This window comes from Saccopteryx leptura, chromosome 5 (assembly GCF_036850995.1).
Source record: "Saccopteryx leptura isolate mSacLep1 chromosome 5, mSacLep1_pri_phased_curated, whole genome shotgun sequence".
In the NCBI taxonomy this organism is placed as follows: Eukaryota; Metazoa; Chordata; class Mammalia; order Chiroptera; family Emballonuridae; genus Saccopteryx; species Saccopteryx leptura.
In genome coordinates this window covers 148,375,592-148,391,861 of record NC_089507.1, presented here as the reverse complement: position 1 = coordinate 148,391,861, position 16,270 = coordinate 148,375,592, and the positions used below count along the sequence as shown (strand labels likewise).

At 50.9% G+C, this 16,270-nt stretch overlaps 1 protein-coding gene across 6 annotated transcripts in view; it reads right to left on the bottom strand.

The window, feature by feature from the left end:
- The window catches only part of ASAP2 (ArfGAP with SH3 domain, ankyrin repeat and PH domain 2), a 160,908-nt gene that overhangs the window by 77,230 nt on the left and 67,408 nt on the right, over nucleotides 1-16,270 (bottom strand). For all 6 annotated transcript variants that reach the window (XM_066385982.1, XM_066385983.1, XM_066385985.1 and 3 more), the window contains one exon: nucleotides 5,970-6,115. In XM_066385982.1, coding sequence (XP_066242079.1) covers nucleotides 5,970-6,115 — 146 coding nt within the window. The remainder of the gene's footprint in view (nucleotides 1-5,969; nucleotides 6,116-16,270) is intronic.

Here is a 16,270-nt window from a genome sequence, read left to right as displayed (position 1 = left end):
ATATCTAGAAACTGAGGAAATACATAAGGACAAAAGAAAACAAATGCAAACCGTTCTCTAAAGTTCCTGAACGCTTTCAAATGATGGCGCGGCCTCCACACGCCGGGCAAGTACTAACAATGTGTGCAGGACACGTCTATAAACCTTCCGATCATGCTGTGTGCAAGAGGCACCTGAGGACACCTTGTGACAGCTCACAGGCCTGCCCTGGCCCATCTCTACCCTAGGGACCCAGGAATGCAGGGACACAGGGTTGGGCAGGAGTCATTGCCCCGCCTCCTGGGGCTGCACCCTCCAGGCTCTGGGCCATTTGTACAGGGACCCTTGCATCATGAAGTGCATTCTAGTAACTGCCTATGTGTCTCTGGCCAGATGGGAGTTGTCAGCACTTAGTACCCTGCGTAGCCCCAGAATGTGGCCCCACACCTTGGAGATAATCAGTCACCCTTCCCAGCTGAGCTCTCCTCCTGCACCGAAGCCCTACCCTGTCCTCTCCAGTGACTTGTCCCACTTCCTCTGCCCTCCAGAAGTCAGGGTACCATGGAGTTACAATGAGACAGCACTGCCTCTCCCCCTCTCCCCCAAAATGCTATCAAAGAGTCCCATCTACATATATGATGTGGTCAACATTAGCCTTCTCGCTTCTGTTGTTCAGGTCAAATGAGGATGATGTGTTTGCATTTCGTTCAGAGATTCGTGAGTGCAAGATGTATTTTACCGTGTAGAAGTCTTGGGCATATAAGGCAAAGAATTTCCAGCTGGGCATTAGATCAAATTAAAATGCCAGTGGCAGGTGTCTAGGCCGTGTCTGAAGTACCTGTGGGTCCTGTCCACGAGCTCTGTTCCCCCAGGGAAGCCCCAGCCCACCAGCCCGTCTCACCCAAACCATTCACACTCTTATTTGCACACAAGCCTGACAGGCACGTCTTGTTTTCCAAGGGCCCTGCAGGATAAGATGGCAGTTAGCGGGGAAGAGTGTCGGAATATTAAACAGCAGCTGTTGGAAACACAGAGAGAGAGTCTGGCATCCATCGAGGGGCAGATATTCCCAGACACCACCTACAAGACACTGGGGGCTTCTCTCGAGTTCAGCTCAGTTTCTTCATGCATTGCCCCCAAACCAGGGCAAGTCTCCCCCCACCCCAAAAAAAGAGATAAAATTAGGATATTTAAAAATAGAAGGTGTTCTCAGTAAAAGAAGTTAAAGGAAGTCTGTGGAAGCACTGGAGAGTGAGGGCCTCCGGGAGGAAGATATCTGTGGAAAGCGGCTCCAAGATAAGCTTTATTGACATGGAGAATCAGCTCCCATCTAACCCAAGACGGGCGCTCCTGCTGCACCATGTCACCAATGCGGCAGGTCGTGCCTCTCTGCCAGGCACTGAGGGCAGCCCGTGGGCAAAGCTACACACAACCTCCCCACCCCCAACAGAACCTTACTAGATCTTTATTCTGTGCCTAGTGTGTCTTCTACCTCCAATCATTAGTACAAAAAAAATGCATGACACGTGCATGCAGGTTGGTGGAACTTTCAAGTTTCCCTATCAATATGAGCAAGGTGACATTCCGCAGCACCATGGGCTGCTCCCAGATGTCACAATGGGCTTCCGGCCTGGCCTCAGTATCCTCCTCCGGCCCCTGCCGTCCCCTTAGGCAGGTTCTGCGGTCTGAGGTCACACCTCTGCCGTGAGGGACACCGGCTGCAGACCCGCGAGCAACCTGCCATGCAGCCCCTCTCCTTCATTCAGAAGCCACTTCTCTGCACGGAGGGGGCCCCTGGAAAAGTCTTGCCGGGACTCGCACAGCCGTCTGGTCAGAAGCTGAGAAACGGGGCTGACGTGGGCACGGGAAGCAGTTCAGCACATGTTCCATTTCTGGCGACGCCATGCTTCTCCCTTTATCCTGAGGAACCGCAGAGAAACTTCACAGGCTTCCAGGAGGGGAGACTCGCACCCACCAAGGAACAAAGTCTCACTGCATATTAAGTTGGGCCTCTCTTTGGAGACGTTCCAATTGCTCTATCAGCATTCTCCCGTGCCATAGAGCAGGAAGGGGGAATTATTATCCTTTCTGGACAAGGGGTAGAACTGAGAATCTTAGCCACATAGACGGAAAATTTTGTTGTTGTTGTTTTTTTAATGCCCAGGGAAAAGCAAAAGCAAGGTTTTAAAAATAAGAGATAGGAGAGATGTGCCCAAAAATAGGAGTAAGGATGGTATATGAAATACCAAAAAAGGAGAATTCTAGAATCAACTCTCTCTCAGCAGTAACTTTGTAGAAACTGCCTCTCTCTGCGTGTGTCTCTGTCTGTCTCTCTAATCTTTGCCAGGAAACAGGATCAACAGCGTTAACTCCATAAAGTAAAAGCTGAGAGCAATGCCCATGGGCTCAAAGGGATAGCTGCCTGGTCATGAACAAGTCAGCACATGGTAATGACACAGACATGTTATCCGCGGGTTGGGTTTTAATTTACAAAAAAACCACTACCACCTACTCCTTTTACCTTGACGGTGGCCCTGGGAGCGGGCGTGGTTTTCTCATCCAGCTTTAAGGAAGCCCAGGCCAGCGGGCAGCCTGTGGGCAGTGTGGCAGGGGGTCCAGTCCACATTCCTCCTTCTGTGACCTGTTCCTGTGCTGCCACCCCTTCTGCCCCCACCCTTCCTGCCCCCCACTCAGGAGTTTAAATACCATCGTAGAAGAACATGGGTGTGGAGTGGTGAGACCTGGCTCTGAGCCCATACTCTGTCTCTTGTCGCTGAGGACGCGGTCAGAGGATGGACATACACCTCACATGGCCATCAGGAGGACTAGACGTGACAGCAGGAACCGGGACACCCCCACGCCAGGCCCAGCACTTCCTGCATGGGTGCTCACTGAGCGGTGGCGCCCAAGACTCCCTTGCTGCAGGGACTTCTTGTGTACTCACAGAGGCAATGCTGTGGGGTGGCGGGCACTCACTGTCACACAGGCCTGGCCCGGCCAGGCCTTCAGTGCTGCACAATATCCAGAAAAGGGGCTGCTTTTGTTTCACTGCGCAGCTGCTTGTTTGATGCATTCAAGGATGTCTATTCTGGATTCCACCACGGACCCTGGTCCACCTTCAGGCGCACATCCACAGGCTGGTGAGGACTGAGAGCCGTCTGGAGAGGGAGGTGACCTCTTTACGCCACCCAAAGCCTCAGTCATCCAATCTATAAAGTGGGGATGACACCAACTCCCTTATGGGGTTGTTATAGGACCACATACACTAAGATGGCTACAGTCTGTACCCCAAACCAGGTACAACATCATCAGTTCCACATTACAGCTCAGAAGACCCAAGTGGGGATCAGCTGAAGAGAGATGCCAGGAGCTAGGGGGCCCTGGCCTCCTGCTTGTCACCCTGCTGGGCCTTCGGTGCCCCCTGCTAGGATCCCTTCCCCTGCTTCCTGCGGCTGGGATGCTATTTGCTGACTCACACATTTCCTCTTTCCTGGTGATGCGCATCATTCTGCGGAAGTACACCCTTTTTTTTAGGAGTTGCAGAGAAAGCCGCATGGGCGCTAAACCTTTGGAGCCTTCCACGTGTGACACGTCTCTCTCCCTCCCCTCCGGTGGCTCAGTGGGCTGGGTGTCACTCCTGGGTAGAATGCTCCCCAGGGTTTCAGCAGCCTGGCTGCAGACGGACCTCCATGTTCCCACGTCATGGTGAAGTCCAAGGCCACTGGGGGTGTCCTTAATCCTGAAGCCATGGGGTGGGTCCTTTCTCTTCCTGTGCTGGACGCTCGTGATTCTGACGTCCGTGAGGAACCATCTCTGTCCTGCGGCATTCGCAAGGTCCTCCTCTCTGTTTTTCCACTCTCTCTTTCTGGACTAGCCCTCCACTGGATACGGAACCTTGAGGAGTAAGCCTCATTTGGTCTTTTTGATCTGTTTTCTGAGAGATTTCTTCTAATCCATCCAATACTTCTCGAAGGGCTGTTCACCTTACATTTACCTTCCATTTTCTTAGGCTAATTGTCCCCCTTTCTCTAATGATAAGTGGTACCCTGCCCTTCCCTTCCAGGTACATCACCTGCTGTAATTTCTCTAAGGAATTAAATACGGTTTCTTGGCCCTGGCCAGTTGGCTCAGTGGTGGAGCATCGGCCTGGCGTGCAGAAGTCCCGGGTTCGAGTCCCAGCCAGGGCACACAGGAGAGGCGCCCATCTGCTTCTCCACCCCTCCCCCTCTCCTTCCTCTCTGTCTCTCTCTTCCCCTCCCGCAGCGAGGCTCCATTAGAGCAAAGATGGCCCGGGCGCTGGGGATGGCTCCTTGGCCTCTGCCTCAGGCGCTAGAGTGGCTCTGGTCGCAACAGAACGACATCCCGGAGGGGCAGAGCATCGCCCCCTGGTGGGCAGAGCGTCGCCCCCTGGTGGGTGTGCCAGGTGAATACCGGTCGGGCGCATGCGGGAGTCTGTCTGACTGTCTCTCCCCGTTTCCAGCTTCAGAAAAATAAATTAAAAAAAAAAAAAACGGTTTCTTTAGCATTTTCTTCTGCTCTGGAAGCTGCTCACTCACATTTAAGAGCCAGGCACGGAGCAACTGGCGCTGGCGGGCAGCCCTGTGTGTGTGCAGGAGGCTGGGCGATCAGCTGGCTTTGTCCCTGGATGGGGGGATCCCCCTGGTGTGTGTGTGACCCCCCACATCAGCACTGGCTGAGCTCTTCCTGGGACTGTGGTTTCTCCAGTTAAAAGAAAAGAGGCAAAGAAGCAGCTGCCGTTTGACTCGGTGCTGAGACCCAAACAAGCCAGCCTGCCTGCCCGTGTCCACCAGCGGGTAGAGTTGAGAAGCTAGGAAAAAACCCTCAAGAGATTTCAAACAAAGCCAAGTAAAAAAAAACTTCAGCACAACAATGGCTCTTGATTTTTACCATTTTATCCCAACTGGGATATTTTACCAGGGGAGGGGGGCGGTTACCGAGGGCCTGAATGACAGGGTTCTCCCTGTCCTGTTAAGAACTCACACGCTTTTTCCCCTGTATCTGCCCTTCCAAGGCCACAATGACTGACAAACCCACCACCATCACCAGGTCAAGAACGAGGACCTATTTTTTTTTTTACTTGTTAGGAGCTCACTGATCTGAGAAATGGAAAAAAAAAAAAAAAAAAAGAAGAAGACACTGTTGTTTGTGACCTATATAGAAAGCATTATTAAGCTCTTGACTAGTCTGGTCGCCCATGATCTTTAGGAGATGCTTGGGGAGAAAAACAGGAAAGACATGCCGGGACGGTCCCAGGGGACACTCCCCTTGTGGAAGAAAACACCGGGCAGTCACAAACACCCTCACAGGCTGCCCACTCCTTCAGAATTCCGTTTCCACCACGAGGCCCAGGCCAAGGATGAAGCCCAGGCCAAGGACGAGGAGCAGGCCGAGCTCGGCTCAGGGCTGTCAAGCCCAAGAAAGAACTCCATTCAGCCCCGTTCCCAGGCACCCACCGTAGACACGCACGGCTCCCTACTTATACTTGCTGAAGAGTGAGGCTTTCTTCAGGCACCGAATTGGGAAGAGGAAAAGGCCTTTCACAAGGCCTGGTAATTTCTGTGCTTTGATTACCGGTTACCTTGCTGTGTGCAACGGGGCCTGAAGCATGTTTATTAAACACTATAAGTTTGAATGCCGACAATAATGAACAGAAACAGCCTATTCTACTACACAGTATTGAGACTACAAAAGATGGAAGTCAGAGGCCCTTAAAAAGATGAATGCATTTGTCCATCTTGCCCCCACATCTGCTCATGTTCAAAGCGCCAAACCAAACTGAAAAACGTGTTGCTAACTGTCATAATTCTAAAATGCGTCCCCAAAGCAACCTAATGTGTACAGACCGCACGAGCTACAAAATCCTTTCCTAGCTTATCAGACAAACCTTAGTTATCAGCTCTGAGCAACCTCTCCAACTACAGTCATGGCAGGGTGTCACGGGCTGCCCAGAGCTGCCCAAGGCCACGTACCAGGTTTTTGAAAAGCGCCGTCAGCTCCTTGGTGAACACTGAGAACTTGAGGAACGCGCTTCCCAAATCAGGGTCATCTCTGCACACGCAGTTGCCGCCGAACTTCTCCAGGGCCTGGGTGTACTGCTCCTCATTCTCCACGTGGGCTGCGGAGCAACGTGAGACGCACCGTTAATGTGGTGACCTCGCTGTCCCCTCCCCCACCAGCTTCACCTTAGCTGCGAATACAATTGACCACATTAGCTGAGTAAAAAATCGGAGAAAAGTCAGGACACACTAGGAGCAGAAACAACGTTGCTGTAGCAACAGCATCCCATTGTCAGGGCCACAGGTACCCAAGCACAAGCATGATGAGTGGGAGGGGAAGAGCCCAGCTCACCGGATGGGGCTGCCAAGGCCACCCCAACACCTTCTACACCTCCTAAACTCCTCCTTGGCCGACACCACGGCAGCAGTCACCTGTCAGGTCAACTCGGCAAGAGATGGAGGCTCCTGTCTACTGCAAAACTCACGGCTCTAAACCAGAACTACACTACACACCACAGGGTCTCCTTTCAATACAGGAGTCTGGTCTTTGGAGCACGGGCTGAGCAGGAAAGGACAGCTGAGTACATCCATGCCTCTGCTCAGGTGCATCTTCTGTCCAGGAGCCCTGCCTCCCCGGACCCCTGTGCATCCCCACAGATCATCCTTCCTCCGGGAAGCCTTCTAGAACTCCACCCTATGCTGGGTATTTGCCTGGGACACCTTCCCGTCCTTGCATGTAGCACGTTACACTGCAATTGTCCAGTACACATGTTCCCCAATACGTATAGAGGACAGGGACCAGGTTTTACTCATCTTTGTGCCTGAAACAGAAGAAACACACACGTTGCTCAAATATAAAGAGCAAACCCTGGTCGCTTATCTGTTGGCATTTTACTGTCATTAGGCCTCAAAGCTGCACCTTTCAGAGTGCAAACCTGGATTCTGGGTCCCCAGCACAGTGGTTCCCAACTCCTCCAATCAAAAACAAGATGGGCACAGGGGACTCAGGTCATTCTGATAACTCAGTGTGGTTGAATACGATTCCCTCTCTTATAGGCGAGGTCGTTTAAATGAACCCAGCCGGTCTATAATGAATAACTGCTATCGGCATGGACACTCGATGTCCACTTTTTTCACTATTTTAATTAGAAGCGTAACAGCCACCTTACGGGTATGAGAGTGTGGGTACAACACGCAGTACACACTTGTATGTGAGCTCTGTGAACTCCCCAGGGACGTAAAGCCATGGTCAACCAGTGCCAAAGGAGAGGAACCTCTGTCTGCGAGGGGCAGCCCTGGCCCCAGAGCCAGAGCTCTATGACCAATGAACACAGTGCCCACTCCCCCACCAGGGAGGCGCCTTGCCCTTGCCCTTCAGTGGCACTTCAGTGTCTTAGAGGATTCCTAAGCAGATCTCACAAACATGAGAGAAAATGAATTGTGCTATCAAGCCCTTTCCTGCCACTGTCTTCCTCTTTTCCTTCCCTTCCCTTTCTTTCCCTATTTATTTATTTTGACATTCCAGAAAAGGAACTGAGAGTTCTGCACAAATTAAATGCATCGCTAAGACGACACTCAGCCAATGAGCAGAAACACGCTCAGGCGCCGGGAGGTAGCACAGGAAGAACCCTCAGAAGGTCTGGGTCCCGGCCCTACGCCTTCCACGGACCATGGATGACCCTGGTTAAGTCATGCTTTCTCAATGGGGCTAAGTCTCAGAGGGCCCAGGGGGGCCCAGGGCCTGCTGTGAGATACTCACGAGGTTAAGGGATGGACCAAAGGAACAGAGTAAGGGCCACAGTGCAGCCATACTCAGCACACACCCAACAGCAGCACAGGTGCTGAGGGGTAGGAGAGTCCACAGCAGCCCAGACGTCACACGGACCAGAACCGTCCTTGCCGTTTACTTCACAACAGCTTTCTACAAGTACTGTGCCTCATCACGCAAAAAAGAGATTGGGGGCTCAAAGAAACCAAATAACTTGTGCTGGGAAACAGAGCCTGCAAGTGGCCAGCTGAGCCAGTCTATTGGGCCCCAGCGCCCACTACACCGCCATGTCTATTTCCTCACTAAAAACAGCTTGCCTCACCAAACACCAAAGGGACCAAAGCTTTGGACGTTAAAAGCCCCACTTCAGAGACAGATCAGTGGTCCCAGCTGTTTGGTTCTACTTTTAATTCTAGAACCCGTGGTCAACCATGAAGGGCAAGTTCCTTTCAAACCACATGTTATTTTAACTATTTCAAAATCGGTGGTCAAAGATGTGGGCAATTCCAGTGTGGTTTTAGGAGGCAGCAACAGCCACAAGCAGACGTCTGGTGATGTCACCCCACTGGGTGAGAGAAGCAGACGAGCAGAGGCCAAGGTCCCCCCAGGAGCCACGTAGAGCCCTTCAGAACGGTGGTGCCTGGACCCACCACACCACCACAGTTGCTCTAATGGAACACCCAGGGAGCAGGGTGATGGGATTCACTTTTGGAATGAATACCTATTAGGTGGCCTGTAAGCCTCTTGCTCAATGTCATCTGATAACCCTAGAACAGTTTATTACTGCCATCCCTGTCATCTTTTGAATAAGGTGAAGCTTAGTGGGGTTATGGGCTTTACCAAGATCACGCAGTTGGTAGGAGGTGGGGCGGGGCCCAAACACATCCTCTGTTCACTACACAGGCTGCCTCCCAGTCCCCGGTCACCTGAGGGAGAAAGGAGCCCACCTTCTCTTCATGGGTAGTCAACCCACCTGGCACAGGGGAGAAAGAGACATCAAGGCACCAAGTATAAACAAACTTTCTACTGTCCCTCCTTGCGGGATTCTCAACTGATGTAGGTTACAGTAAAAAAGATAAAAGTCCAGGGCCCTGGCCGGTTGGCTCAGTGGTAGAGCGTTGGCCTGGCGTGTGGAAGTCCCAGGTTCAATTCCCTGCCAGGGCACATAGGAGAAGCGTGCATCCATCTGCTTCTCCACCTTTCCCCCTCTCTTTTCTATCTCTCTCTTCCCCTCCAGCAGCCCAGCCAAGGCTCCATTGGAGCAAAGTTGGCCCCGGTGCTGAGGATGGCTCCATGGCCTCCGCCTCAGGTACTAGAATGGCTCCGGCTGCAACAGAGCAACACCCCAGATGGACAGAGCATCGCACCCTGGTGGGCATGCCGGGTGGATCCTGGTCAGGCACACGCGGGAGTCTTGTCTCTCTGACTCCCCGCTTCTAACTTCAGAAAAATACTAGAAAAAAAAAAGGTCAGGGGAAGGGTGAGGGGAGTAAAGAGGGGCACATATACAGTGACAAAAAATGATCTGACTTTGGGGGATGGGCACACCACACAATCCACAGTTCAAATGCTACAGAAATGTTTACCTGAAACCTATGTGCCCTTACCGATCAATGTCATCCCAATTTAATTTTCTAAATAATAAATAAAAAAGTTATTTCCCTTTTAAATCTAAAATCATGTGTTGGTCTCAGCAATTCCAATGGTGATCAATGAGATTTTTGTCTCACTATTGTTGTCATCATCATCATCACTATCACCTAACGCAGGGGTCGGGAACCTTTTTGGCTGAGAGAGCCATGAATGCCACATATTTTTAAATGTTTTTCTGTGAGAGCCATACAACGACCTGTGTATGTTATGCATTATCCAATAATAATTTGGTGTTGTGCCCTGGCTGGTTGGCTCAGTGGTGGAGCGTCGGCCTGGCGTGCAGAAGTCCCGGGATCGATTCCTGGCCAGGGCACACAGGAAAAGCGCCCATCTGCTTCTCCACCCCTCCCCCTCTCCTTCCTCTCTGTCTCTCTCTTCCCCTCCTGCAGCGGGGCTCCATTGGAGCAAAGATGGCCCGGGCGCTGGGGATGGCTCCTTGGCCTCTGCCCCAGGCGCTAGAGTGGCTCTGGTCACGACAGGGCGACGCCCGGAGGGGCAGAGCATCACCCCCTGGTGGGCGTGCCTGGTGGATCCCGGTCGGGAGCATGCGGGAGTCTGTCTGACTGTCTATCCCCGTTTCCAGCTTCAGAAAAATACAAAAAAAAATTGGTCTTGTCCCGGAGGACAGCTGTGATTGGCTCCAGCCACCTGTAACCATGAACATGAGTGGTAGGAAATGAATGGATTGTAATACATGAGAATGTTTTGTATTTTTTAACATTACTATTTTTTTTATTAAAGAGCCACATCTGGCTTGTGAGCCATAGGTTCCCGACCCCTGACCTAACGTATAACAATGACCTCATTTATACCGGACATGTTTCCACCCGCTGCAATCCTCATTTTCCTTCTTTCTCAGCTTAGGTCAGTGGGAACCTCTTCATGTTGATCTAGCTGAGGTTTCTAATACAAGTTTGTCTTCTTGCAAACAAATTTCAAGCCACTTGATAAAGCTACCTCCTTGGGTCCCTCCAGGCCCTCCTATTATGTTCCAGCCGAGGCCTACCGTAAGAGCAGTGGTCCTCCATAAATACATATTAACCAACTGACTGACAGCTCCAGATCACCCGAAGTTTGGTGAGATTTTCCTACCAGAGAACAGAAAGCAGTTGAGAGCCTTTATGTCTCTTTTGCCAAAACAAACAAACAAACAAACAAAAAAAAAACAAATTTAAACTAGGAACCTAAAACAAATAGCTTGGGAATCAAGTTTCTGGATAGAACCCAAATTGGGGCTATCAGCTTCTATTTACAGAGTTATGAAAGCTGTTTTTCCAAACAGAGCGTACTCTCCTACCTCCCCCGTGTCCAAATATATCTGTAACTCTGGTTCTTATTAATGAGCCAGACCCAAGAAACTCTGATGTGGGAGGGACTCAGGAAAACGGGAGTCTGAGTCACTGAGACCAGAGATAAAAACCTGCCTTCTTCCCAGTTCGAACCCAGCAGCCAGCCTTCCCATGACCCACACCCCACGGCACAGACGTCACACTTCCCACCAATCCATTCGAAAGGGTGAAATGAGAGCCAACAAGCATGTGTACATACGGAGGTTAGAGGAACGGGCTGGGTTTTGTCATGTGCTCTTTCGCTGACTTGATTGCTATTTAAAAACACTAAAGTCAAGGAGAAGGCCCAGTGCATGTACTTCAAGCAGAAGTCACTGGGTCCAAAAAGAACAAGAGGTGGCCCCTTTACTCCTACCCAACGGGCCATGGCACAGCAAAGAAGCAAGCCACCAACTCGGCACTGCCAGAAGACGACAGGGGACCCACCATCAATGCCACCACCTGCACCTCCATCCCGAGACTTCACTCGTCACCTCCAGCCTCACCACAGGGTGCGACGACCTTGCTGGAGCGGAACACGAGGAGGCGTGTGATCCACGTCTACAGCAAGATGGACCGATCCCTACGCGGCTGCCTGCAAAGTGGCCAGCCAATGTGCTGGGTGCTGAGGGTTCATTTGCGCTGGGGTTCTAAGGTCAGGTAGGGACCTCCAGAGAAACAGCAGAAACAGGAAGGTGCCTACTCCAGGGAAACAGGAGGGAGTCCCGTGTGCTTCGGGCCGAGGGCACTTTCTGGGTGTTGAAGCCCCTGCCCTGCCTCCAGCTTCTGACTCTCAAAACCATCTCAGGGCAGCACAGGCCTCATGTGCCATCGTCCTCAGGGCCACCCACGCCCACTCCTGGGTCTTTCAGCTGGAAGAGGACCCAGTCCAAGGTCTTCTTTCTGTAGACAAGGAAACTGAAGCTCAGAGAAGGTGCTGGCTTGCTGCTAGTTTGCAGCAGGGCTGGAACAAGAACGCATGTGTCCTGATGCCCAGTCCTCTGAAGGTCCGCCAACCACACGAGGGACCATTTCTTCATCTGTCACCACACTGTCATTATCTCAGCTCAAGGCGAACACAAATGCGTTACAATCCCCCAGCCCAGCACACACACTCGTAACACAAACACCAAGTGCCACAACCAGAGAAAAAGGAGGGTGGGCAGGTGAGCTGGGCAGCCTGATGACCCACGGTCTCAGTCTCAGCGTCCCTGTCCCCCTCAAACTAGGACCCCGCAACTCCTTCTGCTCCTGACCAAACGACTTGGCTTTGTCACCTGCCATTTCCCACACTTTCTCCAACACGCTGCGCGCGCTCCTCTGTTTTCCAAACTTCACTCAAACCTCGTTTCCATCGAGTCTCCGCGAGGACGTCCTCTCTGACTTTGTGGACACCAGCAGTCCTACGGACAGAAGTATAGACGGGACCACAGGAATGTGTCTGGGCTGGTTACGCCCAGCACAGGCAGCCAGCAATGGGGTCAGACAGGTCAAGGGGAGGGTCGACTATTAGAATATGAAAACTTTTGTCTGTGGCCACCCTATTGTCTTTGATCCTACCCTACATTAATGACAACAAATAATAAAACTAACAGTCGGCAGTCTGTGTGAATGGCTTCACACAGCCCTGATGCCTCTCTGAGATGCCGACCGCTTGCCGTGGTCCACGGGAAGGACAGGAAGAGGGAGAGCAGTGAAGAACTGAGACAGGTCTCTTTGCGTCGGTCCTTTCTGTCCCCTTCAGAGTGCATGCTTCTGTCCCCTTCAGAGTGCATGCTCAGAGGACGGATATCACACCACTACTCATTCAACTTACTCAGTCCTGAATGCCCACTGTCTGTCAAGAACATGCCTGAGTACCAAAGGACAAAACCCAATCAGCTGAAAGCTAAGAGATATAGCCAGCCCTAAGGAATGCAAAGATCTGTGAACTGGAGCCCCTGCCCCCAAGAAAGAATGACTCACATGCCCAGCAATTTGGTGCAAAGACAGAGAGAGGCTAGACAGAGAATGACACGGGCGGGGGGGGGGGGGGGGGGGGGGGACCTGGGTGCCTGGTTCGGCCACAGCATGGGGACAGGCAGCAGATGACAAGGCGAGAAAGACGGGGTAGGGGACAGAAGAAGAACACCATCCCAGGTCATGGAGGGACCCCCAAAAGGCAGTACAGGTCACATGGTAAGATCTGTATGTAAGGAAGCCAAGATGAATAAGGCTTGGTACCTGCCAACACAATTCAGCAAGACGGAGACAGACACGCAGTGACCACCCACTGTGGCAAGCCCTGCAGAAAGCGAAAGACAGCACCAACCGCACAGCACTACACAAAGACAAGAGTGGACTTTTCTCGGGGGCCGGTGACTGGAAACGCTTCTCACAGGACTTTGCTGGGTCACAATCTCACCTAGGATGAGCTCAGAACTGAGCCCGGAACTGCCTGCCTTAGAAGCCCCCCTCCTAGGGCTGCTACAAGACCAATTAGTGAAGGGGACAGAGACCTGGCCAGGGAACTGGCTGAGCTCTCCTTGAGACTCCCCACGTGTCTGGGTGTCTGGCTTGCCAAGCAGGGAGGTGAAGCAACACTGTTGCATGAGGGCTCCCAGCCACTAGGAATGTTAGTTACATCCACACACTCCTTGGTCTTTGGCTGGAAAAGCATGTGATCAGCTACATTGCAGAAAGTGCGTCAGGTCACTGCAAATTGCTTTCAGCCTTGTCCCCCATCTGTTTTCACCTCCTGGTACCTGAAGGCTACAATTCCCATGATTTCCTGATGCTTAGCAAACAACTCCCCACCCCCCACCCCCTCCTTGAAAGCACAGAGAGCAGAGACAACGACACCTGGGGTGGGACAAGGTGCACTGGGACAGGAGCCCCTGGAAAATCAATGGTCTTCAAAGCCTCCCATAGCAATAGCTACCATTCATGCAGGGGAGATTTTACACACACACACACACACACACACACACACACATGTGCGTGCACTACTGTGTTTTTATGAAAACTCTGGGACTTTACAGATGAACAAACAGGTTCAGAGATCTTTGCTGAATAATGCAGTCAATGTTTTACAATAAGTAAGGCAGAAGAAGGCAGAGAGCCCCCTCTGGGATGGCATCCAGATCTGTCAAATAGGGGGTTTGGTTAGATCCATGGCTCTTTAATCTTTTAGCTATCACAGACTCCAATAAAAAAATCAGGAAAATGGTTTGGATGATCTCATTAGAAAAAGGTATCTTTACATAACTTTTCATACAATTTTGGAATGCAGAGACTCCTTAAGCCTGTCCATAGGTACAATACACAAGATAAAAAAAACAACCATCACCTAGCTTAGAGGAGCTTAAATTCTCCACCAAATAATATGATGTTCCTGAACTATGATTCGTGTGAATACCTGGGACCATAAGTCACAAATCCTAGTGCTTACGGATCTGTTTGGTCAGCTATCCTCCCGTGATGAACAGGCCGATCGTCACAGCTGACAGCATTCCGCACGTTACCCGTCTAAATGCTGATCACTATTCTTCATCAGCAGTTAAGAGATAACTGGAATCTCATCACTGCATCTCGAGCATTTAGAAACCATGCATCTCCCTCCTCCTACAACTTCTTTAGAGACCGGGCCACCAACCCTCTGCTGGAGCCCTTCCAACAATCAGCTCACTAGCTAACCTCTCCCTCATGTTTGAGTCAAAACTCCATTCTCACAAAACCATCTCCTGGAGAGGAACAGATGACACGTCTCACTTCCTCATCCCAGGGAGAGCAGCCTTCAGAAGCGTCTCCTCTCACCGTCCCCAGGCTGACATCCCACGTCTGTCCAGGGTCCTCCCACACAGAGCTTTCCAGCTCTCAGATGTTGAGGTCCCTCTTGAAATGCTGCTCTTACACTTCAACAACGGGACAACCACCTTCTTTCTCAAAAATACCACATACTTCCCCCTACAGTCACCTGTGCCTCACCCTGGAGCGCATGTGTCATGTACTGGTTCTAACTCAACTTGGATCAACCAGAACCACCCAGAGTTTTCTCATGGGACTTGCTAGGGCATCCCCACAGCAGTACGCGGTCCCTCTCCACCAGGTGTCCTCACCACCTGCCGTGCCCCCTGGTCAAAGCGAGCTCTGAAGGAAGGTCTGGTTTTCAGTCTTGGCCCCTCTCCTGACTGGCTAATAACCCGGACACACGGTGCCTCTATGACCTCACCTGTAAGTGGACTTACCAAGAGTACCGAACTCGCAGAGTAGCAGTGGAAACTAAATTTACGTAAAAGTATTATTTATTTCAGCACAGTGCCTGGCCTATAATAAATACTTCATGAGGGCCAGCTTTCTAGTATGTGTTTGTTCTCAAGTTTATGAACGTCAATACAGACGTTCTTTCTTTTCTTCCTCACAGGTTAAATCTCCTATTCTTATTTTTAAAACACAGATGTGGGATACAGGTATAATATGTCCTGGATTTTACTGTCTGAAGATTTCATCACAAGCCTTCTCCCTCGTGTTGCTGCAAAACCACGATTCCAACAAGTAGCTCCATCCCCATTTAGTAATAGGGGCTTCCCGTCTCACTGCTGAAAAGCCATGCAATAAGCGTCTTTGAGCATCTTCCCGATTAGAGATATATATTTTTTCTTCTTGGTATACACTACACATCTGCTTTTCAAAAACTCTGGGTGCCAGTTCCCAATGCCACAGCAAAGTAGCAGGACACCAGTTTCCCTGGCTTCTTGGTAAACGCTGAGGATTATTATGATTTAGTTATTTTTCTCATGTAACAGGTAGAAAATCATGCCAGATGGAGTACCTTCAAATGCACAGTGGAAGGTCACTTCCTAAACTATTACATCTGTTTCTTTTGAACTGCTCTACCATATTTACAGTCGACTCATGAACAATGTGGGGCTTAGGGGTGCTGACCGACACACAGTCAAAAATCTGCCAGGATAGCTCTAAACTCTCTAAACACTTCACTACAATCCCTCAGTTTCCATGGGGGAATTGGCTCCAGGACCCCCTGTAGGTGTTCAAGTCCCTTATACAAAATGGTGTAGAACAATGCCTACAGTCGGTCCTCTATATCTATGGATTCCCAACGGCCAACTGGAAATCCTGTTTTTGGCCCAAGGTTGGTTGAATCCGAGGATGTGAAAGCTGGGGATACAGAGAGCAGACTATGTATTTATTGAAAAAGAGCTGCATATAAGGGACCTGCACAGTTCAAACCTGTGTCGTTAAAGGGTCAACTGTATGTGATACCTGTAACAGGAAAATTCTTTGTACCAAATAGCCACAGTCTAATTAGTATTGCAGATAACAGGGAGAAACACACACACACACACACACACACACACACACACACCCCTAATCTTCATTTTCTTTTCCTTTCAAAAGATTTTATGTAGTGATTTTGGAGAGAGGACGGAGATGGAAGAAGGAAGAGCAGGAAGCATCAACTCCCATATGTGCCTTGACCAGGCAAGCCCAGGGTTTCGAACCGGCGACCTCAGCGTTCCCAGTCG